This window comes from Strix aluco, chromosome 1 (assembly GCF_031877795.1).
Source record: "Strix aluco isolate bStrAlu1 chromosome 1, bStrAlu1.hap1, whole genome shotgun sequence".
Taxonomy (NCBI): domain Eukaryota; kingdom Metazoa; phylum Chordata; class Aves; order Strigiformes; family Strigidae; genus Strix; species Strix aluco.
Window position 1 is genome coordinate 58,327,427 of NC_133931.1, and position 25,528 is coordinate 58,352,954.

The 25,528-nt window shown below is 37.5% G+C and overlaps 1 protein-coding gene across 1 annotated transcript in view; it reads left to right on the forward strand.

Moving 5' to 3' along the window:
* Positions 1-25,528, forward strand: part of CEP192 (centrosomal protein 192) — a 92,720-nt gene that overhangs the window by 55,067 nt on the left and 12,125 nt on the right. The window contains exons 32-50 of the mRNA XM_074827860.1: positions 232-357; positions 1,301-1,444; positions 1,681-1,744; positions 2,423-2,562; positions 2,676-2,768; positions 3,817-3,932; positions 5,440-5,616; positions 7,465-7,555; positions 8,317-8,493; positions 9,001-9,261; positions 9,482-9,600; positions 11,664-11,773; positions 13,287-13,428; positions 15,689-15,861; positions 16,218-16,341; positions 19,527-19,632; positions 21,046-21,250; positions 23,013-23,092; positions 24,974-25,069. Of these exons, the coding sequence (XP_074683961.1) occupies positions 232-357; positions 1,301-1,444; positions 1,681-1,744; positions 2,423-2,562; positions 2,676-2,768; positions 3,817-3,932; positions 5,440-5,616; positions 7,465-7,555; positions 8,317-8,493; positions 9,001-9,261; positions 9,482-9,600; positions 11,664-11,773; positions 13,287-13,428; positions 15,689-15,861; positions 16,218-16,341; positions 19,527-19,632; positions 21,046-21,250; positions 23,013-23,092; positions 24,974-25,069 (2,544 nt within the window). The remainder of the gene's footprint in view (positions 1-231; positions 358-1,300; positions 1,445-1,680; positions 1,745-2,422; positions 2,563-2,675; positions 2,769-3,816; positions 3,933-5,439; positions 5,617-7,464; positions 7,556-8,316; positions 8,494-9,000; positions 9,262-9,481; positions 9,601-11,663; positions 11,774-13,286; positions 13,429-15,688; positions 15,862-16,217; positions 16,342-19,526; positions 19,633-21,045; positions 21,251-23,012; positions 23,093-24,973; positions 25,070-25,528) is intronic.

The following is a 25,528-nucleotide window of genomic DNA, read 5'->3' on the forward strand; positions in this document are numbered from 1 at the left end:
AATTGATTGAGGCAAAATATGTGGGAGATGGCTAATTGGATGTAACCCCTTTTGATATCAAAGGAAACATGTTTCTTAGACTCCTCGTGGTAGGAGGTGTGTGTTGTATGTGGGTATAGCATTAAGAGCATGGAATAGGTGAATAACATCCTTACTTCCCTGGTGCTTTTGTATGGTAGTGTGTTTTGGAGGTTTTCCTTCCTTATAAGTTCTGCTTTGCCTTAAAACCAGGTGGAAATAGGAAAAAGAGATTCTCTGGATTTTGGTGACTTGACTTCTGGAAGTTGGAAGGCTCTTCCGCTAAAACTTATCAACAAAACCCATGCTTTCGTGCCAATTAGACTTACTATTAATGCTGTAAGTACAGTAAACTCCCTGTATGTGAAAGTTAACTTCTTGTGATGCTGAATTTTAATACCAAAACACTTCATGTTCTATGTCATTAAGAAATATACCCTGGACACTACATGTAAGATTCCCAAGAAATCTTTGGTTAGTCAGGAAATAAATTTTTTTGCAGGGTGGTAATCTGATTCTGCTGTAATGGTACCAAGAAAAATGCTTCAGGGATAGGTGTGGGGTTTTGTTTTGGTGTTTTTTTCCCTTCTTTTTTACAGCCTAACCATGGACTGCTGCCTCTGTGTTGCTTGATTTGATGGCACAGGTCAACGGATAGTGAAAGGGTTGTGTTGCCTAAACCTTCCCCCTGAGGTTCCACAGTTCAAGTGCAACAGCTGACTGTTCAAACAAGCAGCCAAACTTGCTTTGTAGCAAGTTTAACATATTTTCTCTTCCTCTGCAGAAGCGAGAGCAGGACTCTTCCCTCGATCTGCTTTGTCTCCCACTAGACAATAGTAGCCTGTATTATAGGCTACAGTATGCTTCTCTCTGCACCTCTGTGGCAATGCAGATTTTGGGGTTTTGGCTCATCTGCCTGCTGTTTTGTGCTGTGGGAAGAGCTGGTCTTTTTTCTTGTGCCCTCACATAAGGAAACGACTGGCCTTATGTTAAGATGGATCAAGTCGTCTTGGGGACTAGTGAGGTTTGGTCTTGAATAGCCAAACTTCTTGAAGGCTTAAACTAACCAGTTCCAGCTTATCTCCTTTTACTGCAGAAGGGTTTCTGACTATTTTTAAAGGGTTTGCTGGAGCGTCACATACCAACTGAAGCTACAGGCTAATTTTTGGGTTTTTTTCAAACTACTTAGATCATTCAAAACTTGCCTTGCATTTCTCAGCTTTGTCAGCATTATTGTTAGTGACAATAAGAGAGTTAATATTTCTAATACTTTCTTTGACAGAATGCAGTAGCTTGGCGTTGCTTCACATTTTCCAAGGAACCAGTTAATCCTTCTAATGAACAATCGCTCCAGATGGATGCAGTTTCTCAGATAGCAGCTCCATCAGTTGTAAATCATGTGATACATGCAAGCTATGATGGGCAAGTGAGTAGTTTGTAGTTGGCTGATTATTCCTGTTACTTGATGTCTGAAATGATGGTTTTGAATATCTGAGTTCACAGTAATGATTTTTGGGGAGTCTGCCTGTTTGAGCAGTGTAGTTTTGTTGCTAGTGGGGTTTTTTGCTGTGTTTGTGTTGTTGTTGTGCCTGTTTCCCCCCCCCCCCGCCCCCTACTTCTTTTCCTTCCATAAGATAAGTCAATCTTTTTTTTTTTTTTCAGGATCCTGAAGCTTTAACAGTTTGGGTTCTCTTCCATGCACCTAAGAAACACATTTCTGGTTCAGGTATAGCAATTTGATTTTCAGTTGAAACTGAAACAAATTTGACTTTTAATGTATGCATGTGTTAGAATTGCAGAAACAGGCTGCAAACTTGAAATGAAACATTCCAGCTTTGGTTTGTGTGTCCTAATGTTTTGGGTATCACATTCAGTTGTAGTAACTGAAGGAGGCAGAATACTTATGTATCTTAAACTTCTAGATGTTAACATGGGTATTTATACCTCAGTATCAAATGGGTCAAAGTCCTTATCTACTGCACAATGCGTGGAATTTGATTTATTCCTTTTGCTGAAGGAATTAAATCATCACTTAAGAAAACATTGCATTGGTTGCAAAATAGATAAGACATTTCAAGAAACCTCTGAGATTTTCTGGCTTCCTAAATTGTAAATACTATATATATCAACTAATTTGGCTAGTATGTTAAGATGTGGGTTTTTGTTTGCTTTGGGGACAATTTCAGCCACATTTGAAAATGGTAAAACTCTTAAATAAGATCCTGTGAGACTTTATTTAAAAGAAAAAAAGTGTTGCCAGGGTAATGGGAGAGTTTCTGTTTGTATCACCACAACATTAATATGTTAAGATTGGACAGTAGTTGAGGTGAGACATGTATCCGTAGGAATGGCCTTTGCTACTGGCAGACTTGATTGCTTTTGTTACTCATGGAATTGTTCCTAGATTCCTTGGGTCCAGCGGATGAATTCTTGGCAAGAGTTGACGTGGAAGTGGATAGTCCAGGACCTAGCAGTGTGATTAAAAGTATTCCCCTCCGAGCAAGAGCTGGAACAGCGAGGATACATGCTCCCAAGGACTTACAGGTTTGCATGTATTTACAAAGTGTGTTTTAATAATAGTTTGCTTCTCCTAGCCTACTTCTTCTGTAACGTTTGGTTTTATTATGTATGTACATATACATACACTCTTTTTCCAGAAAATATATCTGTCTGCAAATGTGGGTTCAAGAGCCAAACAGCAGCTGCCGTTGAAAAATGCTGGAAACATTGGTGTATATCTGAAAGTTAAGGTAGGTTGGCTTCTTCCTCTTGAAATCATGAGTTTTGTGCTGTTGATGTTATATTGAAACTAGAGCTGAGCCTTGGGATCCTAGCTCAGCTGTGTGGTTTGACAAAAGGTTTACAACTTTACATGAAGAGAATGAAAATAGCAGAGATTAGCTCACATTACTGGAAAAAGCATAAGGGAGTTTTGTTGCTCAGCTTTAGTTGTATTTATTTTAACAAACATACTCTTACGAGTTTTAACAAATATTTTTTAACAAGTGTATAACAAATATGTCACAGTAGTGAATCCTGTGCTGCACAGCAGGTGTTAATTAGCTAGTGAAATAAAGCCCATTTAGAGCAAAGAGGAATATTAGCACTAGGAAACATCTTTATTTTTCTGACAAAGCTGCATTAGTTTTCAGTGGCCATTTGCCAAACCAAATATGAAGAAAGTTCTTTTCAGATATGTGATCTCTTTACTTGACTTTAGTTTCCTTGAGAATCCATGGAAAATATGGTCCCAGACTAAAAGGTAACTAGACACATTTGAAACTAGCATTTCAAAGTCAACAGAAGGAGTGGTGGGTCCCCTTTCACATTAAAAAAAAAAATAGGGGGCTATGAGCCCATCATTTCTGGGAGCAGAGGCCGCAGAAGTAGGATGCATGATTAGTATCACAAATGCCATATGAACATGATGATCCTGCATACTAGCTGATACCAGTAATAGTTGGTACCACCATTGAGACTAGTGATGCTACTTCACTAGTGGTATACCATTGCCATGTTGTACTTACTGTTAAATTTTTTAAGTCTCTTTGTGGCCTCTTCAGTGGGGGGCCAGCCGATGTTTTAAAATGCTTCTGTTAGAGGTATTTGTACTAGAGTGTCCAACTTCAGAGAGTTTAACTAGTACGGGATTGTGGGAAAGTTCTAAAGGTGCCAGGTGTATTTGAATTGTCTGAAGTGCATGTACAACAGATGCACAAGCAGATTGTATTACATGTTGTAGAAATGTTCACTCCCTTTAAGTAACCAACTCTCCCTTTTCCCATTGCCGACTTGCAGACATCAGATCAGGACAGCTGCTTTGCTGTTGACCCTGAGAATCTTTTCCTTCTTCCTGGAGAAGAACGAGAAGTAACTGTCCTGTTTTTTCCAAAAAATGTAACGACTACGGAAAGGTAACATAACTGATTTTGTGCTCTGACTGACTTCTCCAGAGCAGCTTTTCCTCTTTTGTTACATGTTTTCCAGTTTCAGCCATAATAGAACAAGACTGGACAATGGAATCCGTCCAAAATATGTTCAGCTTCACTATCTGGCTTAACTAGGCCTACCCAGTGCATTAAATTAAACAATGAGAAGTTATGTGCTAATGACAGGATGATCCTTATGGATAGGCATCCAAAGTGATTAATCTTTGCTTTCCTGTGGCCTTATGCATAACTGCTTTGCTTTACAGGCTCAAGGTACTCAGTAGGGTTGGAAACTTTGCAGTCCACTTGCAAGTGCTGCCAAAACACTTAATAAACTAAAACAGTAACAAGAGTTCATGTTCCCTACTGATGGGATGCAGGGCTCTGTCAGTACAGTAGGTGTCACAGGAGTTCAATGGCAGCTAGAATGGAGGTTTGTGACTTTCATTCTTGGTTCTCAGTGGGTCTGTGCTATAGCACATGCTTCAGCCTGTTCTTTAAAAGCTTCATTTCCTTCCTGCCCTATGCCTTTTCTTCTATTTTTTTTTTCTGTTTGGTTTTGTCTGATAGTTTTTTCTCTTGTTCCCTGTATCATTTGTTGGATACTTCCAATCTCTACTTTCTTCCCAATATACTTTAGCTTTTTTTATTTCTCAGTTGGCTTCTGTCCCCCTTAATTAGGCAGCACTTTCTTTTTCCTGGGGTTTTGGGTTTTTTTTGGGTTTGTTTTTTTTTTTTTCCTGCATGTCTAGTTTCTTCTCTGTTTTCTTTGCTAGCTAGGTCCAGCTTCCTTATTCAGTATTAGTGCATTTCTTTCTACTTCATTATTTGAATCTGTACTCCTGATGCTCTCATTCGTCTGTTTCTCTGCTCTGCCTGAAGAAGGCAGTAGTCATCTGCACTGTGCTTGTGTCCTATAGGGTAGAGACCCTATCATGAAAAGCCAGCTGTAGGTGGGCTGGTTCCCTGTCTGTGGGCCCAGTATTCTTTCTCACAGCAATCCCAGGAAACAAAGTGAGGAAAAAATCTTGGGTTTGTCGCTTAGAATGCTACTGTTGTTAACAGGACTCATAGTTTAATTTTGATGCTCCTGAGTTTCTCACACTTGTAAAACTTCATTGGAAGTTTTGCCAGTATTTCAAAAGGCATCTCTTTTATCTACACAGAGACAGCCAGACTCTGTTTCTCTCTAAAATTAGTCTCTCAAAATAATCATAAGTTAGCATGGGCAAAAAATAATTTGCCTAGCTTTAGTCTCTGAAACACTTATCTGAACCACTTCCATATTAAATACTGCAGAAGATTGCTTGAAGTACAGCCCAAAGGATTTAATTTTTGCTATGCCTAAAGCTGGCCTGTGCCATAAAATAATACAGTATTTGCTTTTCCCTTAAGAAGGTAGTTTAAAAAGGCCTAATTTTTTTCAATTATGTTTTGTTATCATCAGCTAACCTTGTTCTGTGGTGGGATTTAAATGTATTTATTTTTAAAGTACTTTGAAAATCCTTGTGCTGCCATCTGGGCCTCAGTATGAAGTGGTGCTAAAAGGTGAGGTGGAGCCTGAGGAAAATAGACCTGTGCCTACAGCTGCTGGCTGCTCAGACATCCCACCCATTCTCTCCAACAAGCAGTTCATTGCCTGGGGAGGAGTAACACTTGGAGCATCAGTGTAAGTATAAGCTGGGCAGCAGTTTGTATAGAATATCACGTTAGGTATTTTATATTGCACTTACTTGAAGTAAAACTTCCTTACTGTCCTTATTCACGTTAATAGTCCGCAAGTGATAAATTAAGCTGTTTTGTGACTCAAGTGAGAGAAGCAGTACATTACAATTATTTTTTTGGTGCAAGAAATTTTTGGAAACAAACTGTGATCTTGTTTGAGCTTTTTGTATTCTTTAGGACTCTTTAGTTATCATTGAAATAATACCTGATTCTGTAAGATTAGTGTGTTATGTAAGTAGAAATGTAGTGGAAAATATTTTCCCAACAAGTTGATGAAACAATTCTATTGGTTTTTTTGATACCTACCTCTTGCTATAAATAAACCTCTATGCTTGTTTTGTTTCAATTCATTCATTAAGACTAGAAGAATCCGGTCTGGTAATGTAATTTGACCATCCAAATAGCACAGGCTGTTGAACTTCCTGAATTAATTTATTTGAATTTGAATGTGTTCCAATGCTAAAGCTTTTAGTGATGGCTAATCCATTGCATCCCTAATTGTGATTATCCTTCAGACTAGTTCTTGTCTGAACTTTTGTAGTTTCAAGTTTACAGCTTCAGTATTCCACGATTTAGTGAAACTGTTCATAATTGTCTTAGATATACTTTGCTTCTTTTGTATTGCAAAGACTGCAAGTTTTGCAGATCTCTGGACTCCTAGTAAGTATTACTTTAGGGGCTAATCCACTGTTGTTTTGATACTGAACTTTTTGAGCAATTTAATAATGTTCCTGGTTGTTTAAAAGTGATCTGTATTTGTAGCCAAGAACCATTTGTAATAGCAATATTCCTATTTTTCTGTTTTGTTAAGATAGTGTATTTCCAACATAGTAGTTTGGGCTGTTTGGTTTTTGGGAATCACTTTCTCTTCCCTGTACACTGCTACCTTTTTATTTCTGTTCCTCCTGCAAAATAGTTTTGATTCACCATTGGCTTTAGGAAGCTGAAATGATCTTAAAAATTTTTTTCCAACGGAGTACAAAACAGTGTCTGCTAATGAAAATTGGGGAGAGGCTTTGTTCTCTCTCCATCCTTCTCTTTGATTCTAACTGCATGAACTCTTCCTTTATGTTTTTACCAGTTTTAGGGCTTGTCACATCCTTCTGTGATTTTTTTTTTTTTTTTTTTTTTTTGACTTGTTAAAACGACAAAGACGCTCACTATTCTTGCTGGAGAGGTTTCCTTCCTCTGTCAAGGAAGGATCTGAGTACCAGAAGCCTGGTCAATGCCAGGATGTATCAGAGGGGAAAAAAAATTTACTTCTTGGTCAGCCTGATGCTGCCAAGTGGCCATAACTTTCTGTGGTACTATCATGTTGAAAAGTACATGAAAAGGAAAAGTTATCCTTAATTTAGTTCTTTACAACTGTTCCAGTGAATCTGGGCCAGACTACTCATAAGAGTCTCTTTCTGCATAACTAAGTGGCTCTGCATAATCTAATTATAACTGTGTCTTAAAGTGTTTTTTTAAGGAATTTTTGTATTGACACAACTGCTGCTTGCTTTAAAAGTTCAAGCTGTTAAGTACAGTACTTGAACTTCAGAAAAGTTGTATTTATATATATTTTGAGGATTTTTGCTGTATGAAGATTGATGCGTAATGGTGTATAATATTGTAAGGTCTGTAAGTTTGAGAATACAGAAGTAACTAGCTAATGTATTCTGTTGTACCAAGAGGTGTTTTTTTAATGAAATGACTTTAAAACTGGCTATCCCATTCTCATTGTTTCCATTAACACACATACACAGTTAATTTACATTTGCTAAATATAACTAAACTTTATATTTTTCAGCCAGCAGAAGTTAACTCTAAGAAATGATTCTCCATCTGTGACCCAGCATTTAAGACTGTTGATAAGAGGCCAGGATCAAGACTGCTTTCAGGTAACTGTCATGATAGTTTCTCTTTAGTGTTTATGACAACTGTCAGGATATGTTTGTAATAAAAATGTCTTTGCCTTGAAGGGTTATTCCTTTATAAATCTCAGTGACTAGCAGACTGTGTGAGTATTTGCTCTGAGACTGCCAAGATGGACATGATAGCAGAGATTAAGCTACGCTGGCAGCCCTAGGAAGAGTGGAAACCATAACAGTGCTGCAGCAAATTGGAGCTCAGTTTACAGAGTCACTACCTGGTGGAGTAATCAGTCAGTGACACTTCTTGCAGAAGGGATTCCAGACCTCCCTTCAAGGGACTCAGTGTACAGTAGGGAGGGAGGAAAGGAAAACTTCAGTTAGCTTTTGGTAATTACCATAACTAGAGGGTTTTGTAGCATGCATACATTTATATCTCCTTTTTTCCTCAGATGTTCAGATCCAGTATCTAAAATCTTCAAGATCCAGTATCTAAAATCATGAGACAGCATTAGTGTAGTGCTGGTTAAGTTCAGCTTTACCCTATTGTGGATTGAAGGCAGAAACCTTGTGGTCTAAATTGAGAGACATCGATATGCTCTTTGTGGGAATATAAAGTATCTTGCACTTATTTTTTTCTGTTGCGTATTAAGCATTGCGACCTAAAATATGTGCCATTGTCAACTGAGTTAATCCAGGTTTTGAAGAAGTTAATTTTGGGTTAGTAGTGAAGTCTTATTACTATTATGTTTTTCCTGTTGTAATCATTTCTGATGTCTTCACTTTTATAGCTGCAAAGTATATTTGGATCAGAAGAACGCTTAACGAGTAATTGGGAACTCAAAATCCGTCCCAAAGAAGATACTAACATATACTTAATGTTTGCACCTACTCGAATAACTTGCTGCTTTGCAAAGCTGGAAATCAAACAGCTGGGGATTCGATCACAGCCAGGAATTAAATTTACTGTAAGAGTCACAACTTCTAATAATTTTAAACCTAGGTGTTTTTTTCATAATTATTGTAAATCTAGCACTGAATTGCTCTTTCTGTCAAAAAGTTGAAACTTTCCAAGATAGACAGTATGTGTAGCTGTATACTTGTTAAAGATCATGTGGGCACTGAATTTTACATTTCGAACATTCAGTTTTGCATGCACTTTTTCCCCTTGTGAAGGAAGAAGAAAGATGTTTATGTAGTATGTTAAAAGTAGCCCAAGATTTTAACTCTAGAACAGGCAGAAAATCTGAACTTGTCTTGTTTTATAGGTAGGTCTTAAATGAATTTTCAGTAGAACTTGAAACAGGTTGAACAAACTTAGGCTTTTTTATTTTTTGCAACATCTTCAGTTCACATTTTAAGTGTTTTCATTTGTCTTTCTGTATAGTTCGCCATAGATGTGCAGAAGTTTTAGTAAGAAGCTTTCTTTCATTTGAAGTACTATTTTTTTTTTTTTTTTTTTCTTCCCACCCCAGATACCCTTATCTGGATATGGAGGAACAAGTAATATAACTTTAGAAAATGTTAAAAAACTGTCAGATAGTTACATGGTAACACTGGATGGATTATTGCCTGCAAGAGTGAGGAAAACTTCCTTCCGCATCAGAAATACAGGTTCTCGGGCTGCCTATGTTAAAGCACTGTGCTTTGCAAACCTACAGACAAAGCCAGCTATGGATCCTCCGGTAGTGATGGTATCTCCAGAGAAGTTTGTCCTAAGAGAAGGAACACATGCAGTACGTATAATACCAGATTCTGAGCAAGTTTTATTAATTAAAATGAAATTAAATGGGATCAGTGAGAATGTGTCTGACTAGTTCTTTATTAAAACCTCACTTAAGTTTTGTTAAATCCTATTTCACTTGTATTGCAATAATTTGTTGACTCATATTCTGAATGTTAGTACTGATAAGATTTTTTTTTTTTCTGAGTATATTGTCCATTTATTTTTATCAGGTGATTACTGTAACATGGAATCCAGTGGAAAAGGAAGAGAACTTCCATAAAACAAACACATTGGTATCGACAATATGTTTTTTTTGTGGAGATGAAGTTGCTAGGCAGCAGTATCGTAGGTAAGATGTACTTTGCTATTGTAACAGAGACAGATGTTTAATAAAAAGTTAAAACTACAGGTGTATGCTCAATGAGTATGATTTTAACATGCTTCCAAAAATAGCAAGAACAAACCACAAGATGTCAATAATGTAGAGAGATCTAGGAAGTCTTACATCTGGTAGGTTGTTTGGTGGGAGTTTGGTTGGTTTGTGGTTTTATTTACATACTGTAGCTACAATCCTAGCTGAGGGTTTTATTTTCTTTTTACATTCTTGAATTTGAGTGTGTTGGGTTTGTGGGAGAACTTTTGCTTTTTTTGTATTGGAAGAGAGTTGCGTTCTGTCTTGGTATCTCTCTTTCTGATATGTACGTAGCTGTAATTTTTAAAGAAAAGGCTCATGAAGGGAGTAATACTGAAATTCAGTAGTATTAAGTTTTGAACAAGATTTGCATCTTGGTTTGCTGAATTCTGTTGATGAAGACAGTGTTTGAGTAGATGTGTATGTGAGAGAAATAACATCTACATATGCTCATATCACAGTGATGAAATTTGTAGAATGTATCGTGCTGAGCTTAAGTAGAGGCTGTGTTACTCTGCATTTCAATTTGCATGACTTAGATGCACAAAAATGGCATGCTCTGCTCTTAATGACATAAGTGGCACTTTTGATTTGTATGGTGTATAGTAATGCAAAATGTTAAGAATAGGCAGAGCACTAGGGTGCTGCTGATCATCATTCAGTGCAAAATTTCAGAATGGTGGTATTTGACTATTGCTTTAAATGTGATTGTCTGAAACTTTATGAAAGTCATTGCATTTATTGTTATCCAAATAAAGTATTAAGCATAGCTGAATTTAACTGTATGACTTCGAATAAAAGGCTAAGGGAATAGCTGCGTTTGTGACCTTGATAAAATACTGGCTTCTCTTGGATATCTCAGAAGATGCTTGTTGCTGATTTTTTGTATAAAGTCTTTTGTCTGAAGCAATGCTCACTATCATTGAATCCTTCTCAAAGGACAAAAATACTTGGGTAAAAGCTTTGATCTACTGATCAACAGAAAACTCATTGAGAAGCTTGATGCACCTGTATAGGTAGTGTTGGAAACTTTTTATTCAGACTCTGGACATTGGTTCGAGTGAAATTATTTACTGCTGATTCTATTAGGTAGCAGGTATGGCATTTGGTTCCTGAAATGGTGGTCTAGTTGGTTGTTTATTGGTGGGAGCTTCTCTGAAGTCTCCCTTGATAATTTGAAAGAGATGCTTATTTCTTGAAATGACTGAGTACTGTAAGCCAGTCAAACCCCATCCTGTAATTTTGTGCTAGAATGAGAAGGGTACTTGGGGCTTAGGGGCAGGAATGAGAAATGAATAATCTGCCTAGTCTGCCAACCTGTGGCTCAAGTTCTTTGCTCCAAAAAATACACATAGTCAGCAGCCTGGTAGGTAGCTTAGACCTGAGAGTTAGTAGTGCTTGAGGTATTCTTTCCACCTCCACAGCTCTGACCCTATCTGAGTGCCAGGTTTCATCTTACTGACCTGTAGCTTCCCATTTTTCGCAGGACTATTTATATCCCTATGCCTCCCAGTATTTTCTGTCCTGTTGACAGTCATGCTCTTGGCTCCATGTTCCTGCTGTTGGCTGGCACCTGCTGCCACTCTGCCATCAACTAGTCAATTTTTCCCCTCAAAGGCTTTCACTCATGACCAAAATAGCATTCTGCTTCCTGTAGTGATTGAAAAATCACTTAGATGCCTGATGTACTTATCAGAAATCTAGGTAGGTGTGACTGACAGCAGAGAACAAGTACCTTGGAATGACAAGGGTATGGTAGCCATTATTTCAATGGTTCCTTTTACTGTGCAGCAATAGAGCAGGTGTTTCTTTTAACCATTTTAAGATTATGAAAAGATTTCAGTTTTAAATGAATGCTCACAAATTTGAGCTTGGTGTATTCAAGAAATGATAAAGTTAAAATTACACTGGATTCTTGACAATCTTATCAATCTTTTAAAACTGTTGTTTCCAATACCTTGTGTAATTTAATGACTCTTGTTTCTTTATCTCTTTAACAGAGGTATGATGTATAAACCGGAGGTAGAAAAACATATAATACCAGAAGATGACTTATTGAGAAACATTGTATTTGATGAAGAATTTCAAGGGGAGCAGCTTGTGACAGAAGGTAAGCGTATGATTTGTTATAAGAAAAAATGTAATACTTGTTTTCAGGTGGAAAAATGTACTTTTAGGCTTGAATCCTAGTTATTTTCCCACTGTTTCTTTTTTTGATAAATATAGAAGCAAAATTCTCAATTTGAGCAGAACTTGCTTGCTTTCATTCAATGCCTGTCTGTTTAAATGATTTACTGTACTTTTTTTCCTAGCAAAATGAAACCCCAGTCTATGAATGTTACAGCATTAAAAATGCTCAGTTTATTTGGAGAGCATTTGCCTTACTGTTAATAATTGAGAAAGATTCATTTTCCCGTACACAGATATATCTTATGTTTGAAAATTGAGAGGCAGACAACTTCGTTGACATTAAAATGTTATCCTTCCCAAATTAAATAACTTCTTTTTTTTTGTACTTTGCTTGTGTTAGCAAGGAATTTATTAAAATTTATTGAAGAATGCAGTATATTGTAAAGGTGTCCTTAAAATAACACCCCAAACCACCAAAAAACCAAACCGCTCCCCACCCCCCCACTCTGCCCCGTTCAATCCCATAAATGTCATGAACAAGTTTACTGTCAGACCCTGTTCCTTGAACTAGTTCTATTCATATATGGAAAGATATTACTGTTCTAAGGCTACTACACCTGAATAAATGTTGTAGTCTGATTCTTTCCCTGTAGATTGTATGTTGTCTTTACTTGGAAAAGTAAAGATTGTTGATTATTCATCTTGGTTGAGGTGAAATCCTAGTGAAGATACTTGAGTTCTTGAGTATGCTCAGAAGTTTTTAAGCCAGAGTTAGAGCCTAGACATCCTTGATTGTCTCTTATTTTTTTTTTTCTCCTTTCTGTAAAAGACGAGGCCTACCTCTTGGATCTTAATGTTTTTCTGTCTCTTTTTGAGAGTGTACCTTCCTGAATTTGTGAAATATATCTTATGGTTTCCCTATTTGGTCACAATTGTTTTATTTACTCAAATACTTTGCAGGAACTAATAGTAGTGCCTAGAATTAAGAAATGTCTTTTTTTTTTTTCTTTTTTTCTGTAAGATGCTATCTTTTAGGTGAAAAATAGCTTATTTTTTCAACATCTAAATGCTTTTTTACTTTTTGGCCTTTTAAATGAAAGACTGTTAAAGAGATGATGCTGAAAAAAAAGCTCAAAGAATAGAATGTCTTGGCTATAAGGATTGCTTTTGATGTAAAATTCCTAGACTGTTTTGATCTTCGTTTCTCATTACCTTAATCCACAGAGATATTTGAAAAACCTGTTAAGAAATTACATGCAAAGGTTAGTGTCACAACTAAAAAGTTAAAATTGGTGTTTATTTAGATTTATATGTTACATCTCATATTAATGTTGATTTATGCCTGATAACTGAACTTGTAGTAAGTAATTTTCTGAAATATCTAGGATATCTTAGCCAACAGACTATTAACTAGGTCTATATCCTAAATCTGTTGTGTAATTTCTATTATAGATTTGTTCTTACTAGAATTGCTGTATTACTCTCATTTTTAGTATGTGATATCCCACGGGGAACAAATGATATCCATCTTTTCTATGCAAATATGCGGAAGATTGTCCTTTTTGTGGTTGGATATTCCACTTCTCATCAGGATGGAATTCGGCGGTCTCCTGGATGTCAGTTGGAATCAGACAGGTAATGTAACTATAAGGGTAACAGTCAAATAATGCCAAACTGAAGTGCATCTCCTTTCATTAAAGATTTTAATGTCAGTGATGAAAATTGACAAGTGAAAGAGCTGGGTCTATAATGAGAATGGCTCCAGTGAATACCTAGGTGGCTCTTCTCACTATTTTTCTCTATGTAGTCTGTTTAAACCATTGTGGTAACTTTTAAACTATTCCCTCAACTGACTTCATCTGCAGCTTCCTATTATTCATCTGAAGAAACTGGGTTTTTTTCCAAATGCATTTCTTGGTTTTGTCCTAATAAGACTATAAGCACTTCATTCCTTGTAATGAATTTTTGATGTCTGGGATGGAAATAGAGCTATATTACGAGGCTTAGTGGCCTATTCCTTGTCCAGCCCATATGCCAGTCTTTCAGTGTAGTATGTACTACACTCATCAAAAGAATGATCAGCGCTGAGGCTACCCACACCCCTGTCACTCCCTCGAATGAAGTGGTCCATTACTGGGAGGACTTCTTTGGAGGACTGGCAGAGACCTGGTGTTCAAAATGGACCTGTCATTTTTATTTAGACAGGTTGCCCTATCATTTGGAGCCCTGAAAAGGGAAAGAAATGTTCAAATCCTATACAAGTCCTACTTAGTAAGATAGCGTAGCATAAAACCGAAATAAAGATGAGAATATTAACACTGTAAGGAACATGTTTGCATAGGTTGTTTATTGAGTCTTCATGTTTGTTCTTCTCAAGACCATGTTACATAGGTGAAGAAAGGGTCCTACCTAGTCCTGTTGTGTTTAACATCTATATGTGTAGATGTAGTTTTGGAATTGCTTGTATGTGTTGAACTCCAGATGCTGAACAATTTGGGACACTTGACAGATTTGTCGGCTGGCAAGGTGTTTGTCAGGCATAGTGGGATTGTGAAGCTAGAGGTTGGAAACAAGTATCTGCAACAGCAAGCAGGACACTTCTCTTCTTTGGTGGTAGTAATTTGTTTTTGTTTTTTCTACTTGATAGCCTTATCAGTTCTTCTAGATTTGAATTTATTCCCTGGCTAAGCATCATGAGGATCTTCATTTTCTGAGTAGGCTGTAACTCTTAGAAAAGATCTGAATGTGTTAACTACTAATCTGATTGTTAGGAAATTCCATGTCAAGGAATTATGGATCAGTTGCCTTCCTGGTTCCATTGCTGTTTTAAGGGATGAATTCTCACAGGCTTGTTCAGCTGTCCTGAACTGAGTCGGGATTCTCAGAAGCTTTAAAAATAGAAGTAGAAATAATAGGAAGAAGAGCTGTATGCACAATGTTGCATGGAGCAAAAGTTATTTTTTCTTTAGGAGTTGATTTTTGCTTTTATTTTAGTATTTAAAATCCAACTTGTTGCTAGTTAAGCTTTTAACTTCAGAGAGAATATGCTGAATCCTAAAATAACAGCTTCTTAGCTTACATATATGAGCTCGCCTGCCATGTATTTTTCAAACAAAGGTGTGAAATGCTAGGCCGTGAAGATGATGAAGGGATTAGAGAGACTAAGAGCTGGTTTTGTTTAGTGTCGAGTAGAGAAAGCTTGAGCAGGGGGAGGGTCTTACCAATGTGTATAAATACCTGATAGGGAAGTAAAGAGGAGGAAGACAGTCTTCCCAGTGGTGTTCAGTGACAGGACAAGAGTCAGTAGACACATACTGAAATGCAAGAAACTCAATTTAAATGTGAGAAAAAAAACTTTTTTTTTTTCTAGTGAGGGTAGTCAGACACTGGAACAGGTTGCCCAAATGGGTTGTAAAGTGTGTGGAGAAATTCAGAATGTGACTGGACAATGTCCTGAGTATCCTGCTGTAGTTAACTCTGCTTTGAGCAGGGGTGTTGGACTAGGTGATCTCCAAAGGGTCCCTGCTGACCTCCAGCATTCTTTGAAATGCAACTTGTGTTGCCTTATTTCTCTCTCCTGTACCTGCTTAATCTGAATAAAATATATATAGAGAAAGCATTTTACTTCATTATCACCTGAAGATAATTGTTTATTTTAGTATCTTCCATTCTGAATGGTACCTTCCACTTCTAAACATTCTCTGAAAAAGCTGTGTCATGCTACAGCTGCTGAATTGATTTTTTTCTTAATAATGGAGAATTGAATTAAATTGAAGGCCCATGTAAAGAACATTGTATTTCAGTACCAAATTTTGAGATATACTAAGAGCAGGCTATTATAATTACTCATAAATTATTTTTATTACTACTTTTGCTTAATGCAATCTGTTTTCAGGTTTGAGAACTCTGTCAGACATATCAGTGCAGCTTTGGATGTTCTTCCTGTTAAAGGACCTCAGGGTCCTCCATTACCTGTAAAAACTGATGATCTGGTTCAGAATAAATCAGACACTCAACAGACTTGGTCTGTTAACCCTGAGTACTTGACTTTGACATCTCCTTCTATTAGTAAGTATTTTTTGAAGTTAATAAAATAACCATTCCAGTATTAAAATAACCGTACTGCATGCTATGTTTGTAATTATTTTACGTTTGTAAATCTGACTTGGCCAATAATCTTGCTGCAGTAGTTTTAGATCTAAACAGTAAACTTGGTTTGAACACAGTTTTGATTAGTGTCAGAGGTAGTGTGCCCTGTGTTGTGTATACATATAATATGCACTGCATAGCTATGAAGACTTTAAAGCATTGTGAAGGTGAAAATAGGACAGAATATGCTTCATCTTAATTGGTGCATCTCTGAATCTTGGGCACTTCTGTGAGTTTTTGTACATGTTAGCTTCTTATACTTTTTTGTGTTACAGGTGGAACAGCAGACACTGGACATGTACAAATTGTCAACGATTCTAATAGGATGTTGACATTTGAGCTTTCATGGCCAGCTCACTGCCTTACTATAACCCCGCAACATGGAGTTATTGAATCAGGGTAAGTTTCTTCTCCAGGTTTCCTTTATGTGTAAAAGTGTGGTGAGATTTTGGAGGAATTTATTTTTAGTTAGTTTAAGAATTGAATTAATTTAGGAATTTTAGTTAGTTTTTAGGAATTTATTTTAGTTTGTTTAGACTATACCCTGGAACTAACTAGTTAGTTAGTTTTCCAGGGTATAGTCTTTTTGTCAACTAACATGCAAATCTAGCTTTTATATTTTAGGACCTTATCCTTTTTGTAGTTCTGTGTAGGGGGAATGTTCTTCTGCCACCAGCAAAGTTACCTGGAGGCCAGGAGTTTTGTGTGCCCGAGAATACTATTATTGTTGCATAATTTTCCATGAGCTTGGATGGTCAACAAAGCTGAAGTTTTAAAAATCTCCTTTTGCGATAGTTTTTTTGTTTAAAAATGACCTGTTTGTTTAAAATCAAAGAGGACTTCTTCCTCCCTTCCCCAACAAACGAACCAACCAACCCAAAAATAACAGTTCTCATAGAATGCTTCTTTTTGGGGACTTAGAGATTTGTTTCGCAAATGTGCTGATACTAATCAGAGCTTGATTGTGGGGTTTTTTTTGTATTCTGACAAAACTTTTTTGCCACTCAACCTTTGGTTTCTCAGTATATGTAGGTATGAAAAGATTGATAAAGCCAATGTCAGGTCACCTGTGTCTTAATTAGCAGTATTTTGGAACTGGTGTGTGTATGAGACTTCTCACAGATGTCAACAATATCTTTCACAATAAAATGCTTGAAAGTTCTGACCACTTCTCACTTCTAAATTTCTGGGGTTGTTTTTAAGGTCAGTTCAGAAGAGCTTTTAAGACCCTGTTGTTAAGCTATTCTCATCTTCAAAAAAAAAAAAAAAAGTCTCATGTTCCACAAAAAGTAGGTTTTGCTTTCAGTGTTATTTCAGTACTTGCTTGAACATTGTAGATGTTTGTCCAAAGCAGATACTTTACTTTTCAGTCCTGCATCACTGTGCAAGATATGATACATTTAAACACTTAATTCCATATTCATGTAGATGTAAATTCTTGGATGTATTGCTGCGGAACTTTCATCACTAGTGAGAACAAAATAAAGAGGATTCTCTGGAAGGACTAGGGTATCTGCCACTCCCTGCAGATTCAATCAGTGCTGAGAACAACAGTTTCAAAAAGAGATAACAATGAACAACTTTCCAGTAGCTGTGAAAGTAAGGACATCTTGACTGTCTCATACCCTAGATTCAGGACTGTCTGGAATGATTTCTTAAGAAGAGGGAATTGAAGGCCTTCTGCAAGCAATTTTCTTGCACTGCATAATTTTAAAACATGTTCCCTTCATTGGAAAAGAATGAGCTGAAACCTCACATGTTGAGTCCAAGTAAGTAGTCTGGATCAAAAACAGAGGCCTGCAAGTAGGAAACAGACCCGTGGGAACAGCTAACTTAAGCACAGCAAGCTGCGCTTGCCCAGTTTTCTACTTTCCATGGCCATCTGCCTGCAGTGCCAAGAGCAGTCATCCTGTCAGGACAGGAGCCAGCCAGAATCTTTTATACTATGCATTGCGATGGCTGGGCTGACAGAATTCTTGAACTGATATAGGCCGGGAAAGGAGGTCTGATTTCTCAGTGATGGTGAAAGAAGGTCCTAAGATCAAGGACTGACTGCCTTGCTAGAGTAAGCTGACCACCCCTTGTTTCACCTTGACTAAACCCTTTAAGGTCCATGGAATGAGCTGAAGGCAACCTCTAACCTGCCTGAATGTGGAATAATAAAGTCCTGAGTCCCTACCGAATTTGGTAGCATTCCAGGAGATTTTCTTGTGGAGGCGAACTGAAACTAGCTTCTGGCACATTGCTGTGCCTCAGTGTTGGGAGTATTGGTAAGTGCTGTGAAAGGAATTGCACTTTTGGAGTAGGGACTGTTGGAATCTCCAAAGGCTGTGAGATCTGCCTTTGGAAAGTGTTTCTTCCCTGGGCTCTACTCCTTTCCATGGCAGTGCGAATACTGGAAGGTAGTGTCTTGAGGCTGAATATGACTCTTCTTAGAGATATGTGGTTTGTGACCCCATGCAAGTTGGATTTCCATGAGAAGTGTGCAGTAAATGTCAAAGACAAACTGGTAGGACAGTGGAATGGTTTGTAATAATAGATAGTGTGTGTACTTAGTAAATCATATTCTTATGAATGCAGCTTGTATATGAGAGAGAGAACCATGAGTGAAAAGATTCTAAAAATGGCTGAGATTCCAAAAAACCCCGCAATTCTTTAAGGAAATATCAGTATCCTGATTTAATATTCTAAGGACATTCACATCTGTTAGTTGGAATTTGTAGAGATGGTCATATTGTGGCAATGATTATGGAACTGACTTTCCTATGGGGACTGATCTTGTTCCACATAAAACTTTTCAAATGCAAAGTGCTGTGCTAATGACATCTTAAGCTAATTCTTCAGGTGTAGCTTGAGTGCTTTTGTGAACATACAACCAATGACCTTTAGTTCAGCAATTTTGTACTCATTTTAAAAATACTTCATTGCTTATTTTTTCTCCTCCTTTATTTAAATGTCTCTCATATAGAATATGGAATATTGTAGATCAGAATTTTATGTTCTCACTGATCAAATAACTGTGTGATGCCATAACTGCTTCAAGTGAGTTTAGACTTTTCAGTGTCCCTTACTCTACATAACTATGAAGAGCATTGATAACATTGAAAAGCTTTTCTTTTTTCGAAGATCAGTTCTGCATGGGAGGAAGGAAAGGAAGCTGCTTCTCTAAAACTGGAATTATTTTCAGAGATTCTTGAAGTGTGATTTGTGCTGTATACTTTGTTTGAACAGTACAATTCCCTCGTTGACTAGTATTGAAGCTTATTTTTCTGAAACATGTAGTTACACAACCAGACAGGCTACGTAAAGCAGACATATATGTTAACAATAGATAAGACTTTCACTATGACCCCTTATTACAACCATCAATGACAAGTTTATAAAGTGTGTTAAGTTTCTGACTACTAAAGCTTGATAATATATTAGATATCTGAATACTTTGAATTTAACTCTCTCTAGATCACTGTCACTTACTTGCTGCCTTAAAAGTGCATCCTTTATTTTGGGGGGGCTAGGGAGATCTGTTGTAGATACTCATTCTAATATGAGGATCATGCTAATATTTTTTTTTTTTCTTTTATTAGGAGCAGTACACTAATTCTGGTGAGCCCTAATCCATCACTTGCCACAAAGCCTTCATTAATTCCTTGGAGTGGCCTAATCTATATCCATTGTGATAATGGACAAAAGGTACCTGGCTTACTTGAAAGTTGAGATTGCAACTGTCTAGTAACATTGCTAAAACCTTTTAGGTATGAGACAGCAGTTTTGTCAACCTCCACTATTCTCTCTAATTTGTAAAGTTCTCTTGTAAGGGGAAAAACCAAAAGAGAAGAATAAACATAGTTAAGATGCTGTTTTGCAAACTGAGATTCTTAGTTCATTTATCTCTGAAGAAATACCATGATGTGAACACTTAGGCTGAATTGCCAACAAAATTGCATCTGTATACCCACTACTGCCTTATGCATAATTTTCTAGAAAAGCAAAATATATGTTTGTACACATGCATATATAGTAGCCTTTATAATATTTTAAAACAAAAGAAGTTAAAGGAGGTTATTGAACAAGTCGCCATAGCTCCTTTTGAACTCCTTTAAGGTAAACTTAAGCTTCTGGCCGACAAGTCTGTGATAAAGCATATCTAGAACATGCTCTTTATGCATTTTAATCCAAGACTTTTCCCTTGATTAAATTAAAGCATATAAATAAAATTTATGAAGCCCAACACTTTCTTCTTTCATCAGTGTAAAAGCAGAAGGACTCCTTAGTAATCTCCCCCGAAGAAATAAACACCTGGGGTTTTTTAATGTTTACATCCAGTATGTACTTTGTGTTAGTTATAACAATACATCGAGAAGGAAATAAAAGACACTGAAAGGATAAAACAGCATATCTACCTACTTTCCTTCTTGATGGAGGAAGGTGAGGTATGATACAGAATTGGAAACTGCCTTAAAAGCCAAACAAACAGGGAAGTTGTTGAAAAGAGTTGAGAAGAAAGTGGAGACTGTGGTCATAGTTAACTGTATTAGACTCTACAATATGAAAAAAGACTTTAACAGAAGAAACCTACTAGGACAAAAGTAGAGAATATAGCAAAACCAATCAAATTGTAAGAGATCTGATAATGCTTTTGCCATTTCTTTGCTACCTATCCAGTTAAGCAAAAAGCACGCTAAGATTTTACTAGCATTAACTGAAGTTTTTAGAAGTGCTATATATGCAGCAGAAGCGAACGCAAAGCTTGTTCTGTGTGAGGCAGCCCTGTTCTCATTCTCTGCAAGCAGAGAATACAGTAGTTGTCATCAATTACATTTAACTAGTTTAAGTTATTATTCCTATTGAATTAAAATGTCTGGATAGCGAAATTTCAGTAAATTTTCCTATTCTCCTAAGTTGAACTTGTCCGAAAAATCTTTAAATGTTGAACTGAAGTTAGAGGAGACCTGGTGATTTAACATATGAGATACTTTCTCTGTTGGAATGTAAAGCTGAACAACAAGACTTCTTACAGCTCAAGGAAATAGGGCTAAATAGTTTGACTAGTTAATATAGCAATGCTTACTTAAATGTTTCTTTTTCTCCAAACTGTGCCCAAAGTTTATTAAAGTGCAGATTCGAGAGGCAGTTGCAGAGAGTGTGTCTGGAGCAGACTGTTCATCTAGAAGACATGGTGTATTTACTCCACAGTCTGGAAGTCCTACTGTTCATGTGGCAAAACCTCTCTCAGTGCTCCCTCTAACAAAAATGAAAATAAAGAGCAGAACCGTTGTTTTTCCTAAAACAAGACCTGGCCAAAGTTCAGGTAATATTGCTCACTTAGTAAATGCAACATCTGTAGTATCTTGTGTTCAGAGGTTTTGTTTACTGTATTGCGTGGTTGGGAACTTGGATGCCTTGACTTTGTTTTTGTTCTTTTAGTCTGATAAGTGTGATTGACCAATTCCCTCTTAAGTTTGAAATGTTATTCCTTGTGATGGAACTCTTTTCAGAAGTCTTTTTTTTTTTTCTTCCCTGTTTTTCTTTTCCTTATGCAGTATAGCCACACTTTTTCCCACAGATAGGTTTGCATACAGACAGGTAAGTTGCCAATTTTTTAAAGCAACTATGATGAATGCAACCATACTGTGCCTGGGCAAAGAAGGCACTCTGAGGTTACTGCATTTTGTTGAAGCTCTTTTGAGTCAATGCACTTTTGCAGTAGACCCATTCTCCTCATCTGTGTATGTGTCCCTAAAGTGTGAGATAAATCTATCTGCATGTAGCAGAGAAATAAGTGCTCTTCCTTCAGACGGCAGGAATGTCAGCTGTGAGTCTGGCCATCTTTGTCTTGTACTTAATGATCAAGGAGCACACTGTTGATAATGGAGTCTCATATCCTCAATCTGTACTTCTAATTCCAGTAATGCTTAAGACTCTCCAAATTGCTGTACAAAACTGTCATTCTGTTATCTAGATACCAGATTTTTTTGGTAGTGCTTAGTTTTCTTTTTGAAGTAATGAGTTTATTTTAAATGATTCACTGATGCTACATTTTTATTTAACAGACATTAGAACTTTCAAGGCTTAATTTATCAATTATATCTGGAGTTTTTTGCTACACTTACGAAAGAGGAGTATAACACTGCTTTCCTATTTTTATAAAAGTCCCATATAACATATAATATATATGCAGTTAACTTCCTGAAGTGCTACCCTAGGCTGAGATGATCTTATAAATGTCCTGTTGATTCTTATCAAGAGGCACATTTCCAGGTGTGAAATTTGCTTATCACAGTTGGGATTTTCTGATAATGTCAGTGAGTTGTTTTCCTTTCTGCAAGTCAAGCATAAGCCTTTTATTGAGGTTTCATATATATATATATATATATATACACACACACACTCACATATTTATATATATATGTGTATGCTGAGTAATAAATCCATACTAGGATGAGAACAGATTTTATTTGATGTAGCTTTATTTGGTTGGTCCCAAACTATAATGCTGTCAGTGTGTTTTCCCTGAACAGTCAAACTGTAAATCAAAAATCTTGTAAAAAAAAATCTTGGAAAGGAGTTGGGTAGCTTGTGGAGGGTTTTTGGTATTTTTTTTGTACACTGGTATGTGAAGGTATCTGCCAAAAATCTGAATGCAATAAACTGAGACTGCTGGAGGTGACTTACGTCTCTATTTGTCACGTGCTGCATTTATATGAGCTCATTTCCTACTACCAGCAATACATTCACATAGTATCACATGATATGCTTCAGGTTCCTTTAGAGGATTATCTGCTATTGTTTTAGGGTTGTTGAGGGTGAGATTTAGGTCTCACTTTGTTTCTTGTAAACATTTTCAATACGGTTCTTCACTGGAAGACTTTACTTCCAGATTTCTTTTGTCTGAGCTTTCAAGAATTTTATGACAGTGTGCTTTGTTTGAGTCTGCTCTTGGAGTTGGCATCATGAGAATTGTTTCCATTAAACTGCTGGATGTCTTGTTTCTGTTTAATCTCTTTCCACTGAAGATACTTGAACACTTGAACAAAGACATTTCATATACTAGTCCGATATTTCTTTTCTAGAGAGTTACCTGGAAATGGAGAATAAAGGGGATGAAAACGTGAAGTGGCATTTGTCATCTTTTGCACCGCCCTATGTTAAAGTGAGTGAATGCTTGCATTGGTAGTTTTATGCAAATCTCTTGGGTTTTTTCCTTCTCTCTTACTGCTGCTCTTTCTCTGTCCATCCTCTCAAAGAATATATATTTGAGCATGAACTCAGTTACAAATTTTCTTTTTGCCTGTGTCCATATCAGGGAAGTGTTCTACTCCTTTTTTTCATCTCTAATGTGTTTCCTGACTCTGAATCAGTCAGTGCTCTGTGGGACAATTTCTGGTTCACTTACTAGCTTAGAGTTTGCTTGTGCTTGTCCAGTATCCTCATCTGGATTGCATTAAGTAGTCAAGCATACATGAAAGGTTTGTGTCCCTTTTGACTCCAGAATGCTAGACTTGCCTTGTTTTGAGACTTGTGCTGCTGGAGTTACGCTGTACATGGTATCTCTGTAGGTAATTTAAGTTAGGATTTAAGGCTAAATACAAATTTAAGGATATTTGAATTACACTGCTGTCGCTTGTGCAATTACTGTAGCTGTATCACTGATATTTGTAAATGCTTCCCTATTTTTTTGATAGTCTGAAATGCTGTGCTGGTCACTTTGATTTTTATGCTAGAATTATTATGGTCTGTTGTAGTGAAATGATGAAAAATGGTTATGTAGCACTCTTAGCTGTAGCCTAGAAGACTGAGTGTGCCATATTGCAGCCCATGCACCACTTCTAAACTGGAAGTCAGTAGTCACAGAATCATCTAGGTTGGAAAAGACCTTGAATTAACTTAACACTGACTGTTCTCAACTACACCATATCCCTAAGTGCTATGTTTAACCGACTCTTAAACACCTCCAGGGGTGGGGACTCCACCACTGCCCTGGGCAGCCCATTCCAACACCTAACAACCCATTCTGTAAAGAAATGCTTCCTAATGACCAGTCTAAACCTTCCCTGGTGCATCCCTTGAGGCCATTCCCTCTTGTCCTATTGCTTATTACTTGGTTAAAGAGACTCACCCCCAGCTCTCTGCAACCTCCTTTCAGGTAGCTGTAGAGGGTGATGAGGTCTCCCCTCAGCCCCCTCTTCTCCAGACTAAACAACCCCAGTTCCCTCAGCCGCTCCTCGTACGACATGTGCTCCAGACCCTTCACCAGCTTCGTTGCCCTTCTCTGGACACGCTTGAGAAATTCAATGTCCTTTTTGTAGTGAGGGGCCCAAAACTGAACACAGGAATCGAGGTGCAGCCTCACCAGTGCCGAGTACAGGGGTAAGATTACTTCCCTGTCCCTGCTGGCCACGCTATTTCTGATACAAGCCAGGATATCATTGGACTTCTTGGCCACCTGGGCACACTGCTGGCTCATGTTCAGCCGGCTGTCAATCAACACCCCCAGGTCCCTCTCTGACTGGCAGCTCTCCAGCCACTCCTGCCCAAGCCTGTAGCGCTGCTGGGGGTTGTTGTGGCCCAAGTGCAGCATCTGGTATTTGGCCTTATTGAAACTCCTACAGCTGGCCTTAGCCCATTGCTCCAGCCTGTCCAGATCTCTCTGCAGAGCCTTCCTACCCTCGAGCTGATCGACGCTCCCACCCAACTTGGTGTCATCTGCAAACTTACTGAGGGTGCACTCGATCCCCTCGTCTAGATCATCAATAAAGATGTTAAACAGGAGTGGCCCCAAAACCGAGCCCTGGGGGACACCACTCGTGACCGGCCTCCAACCGGATTTAACTCCGTTCACCACAACTCTTTGGGCCCGGCCATCCAGCCAGTTTCTTACCCAGCAAAGTGTGATCATCCAAGCCACAAGCAGCCAGTTTCGCCAGGAGAATGCTGTGGGAAACGGTGTCAAAAGCCTTACTAGAGTCAAGGTAGACAACATCCACAGCCACCCCCTTTGCTTTCTGAATCTGACTCATAACTTTCTTTGCAGGACGTGGATGGAACTGCCTCTGTGTATAGGGTTACTTACTCCGTTTTCAGATGTTCCCGTGTTTCTGGTACTCTTGAAGCTCACAGAGAAGAGAAGGTAAACTGACATTCATAAATATTTCAAGAATATTAGTATATTTCAGTTGTAAAATAGGCTCTTGCATGAGAAATTCTCTGAAGTAACAGTTGAATTTTTGAAGTTGGTCATATTTTCTTATAATGATAAAATGTTGTCTTTCCAAAATTGGTTTCTGGAGTGTATCAGGTAGTTGGTGTCTACTTAGCACAGCTGTTATAATGTCAGCTGAGTTGATTCTAAGAAATCATGCAGTATGTGGTTTGATTTTGACATGGTGGTATTTTTGTGTTTTGTTTTGTTTTGGGGGGGGGCTTTTAAAAGATAAATTATTTTAGAACAGAAAATTGTTATTAATTATTTTATAAAAATCCACAAGAAAATCACAAATAATACTGGGTTCTTAAGAAACTGGTGTGGGAACTGGTTTCCCTCCCTTAGAAGCAGTCTTGTCATACTTGTTCAAGAACAGTTTCTTCC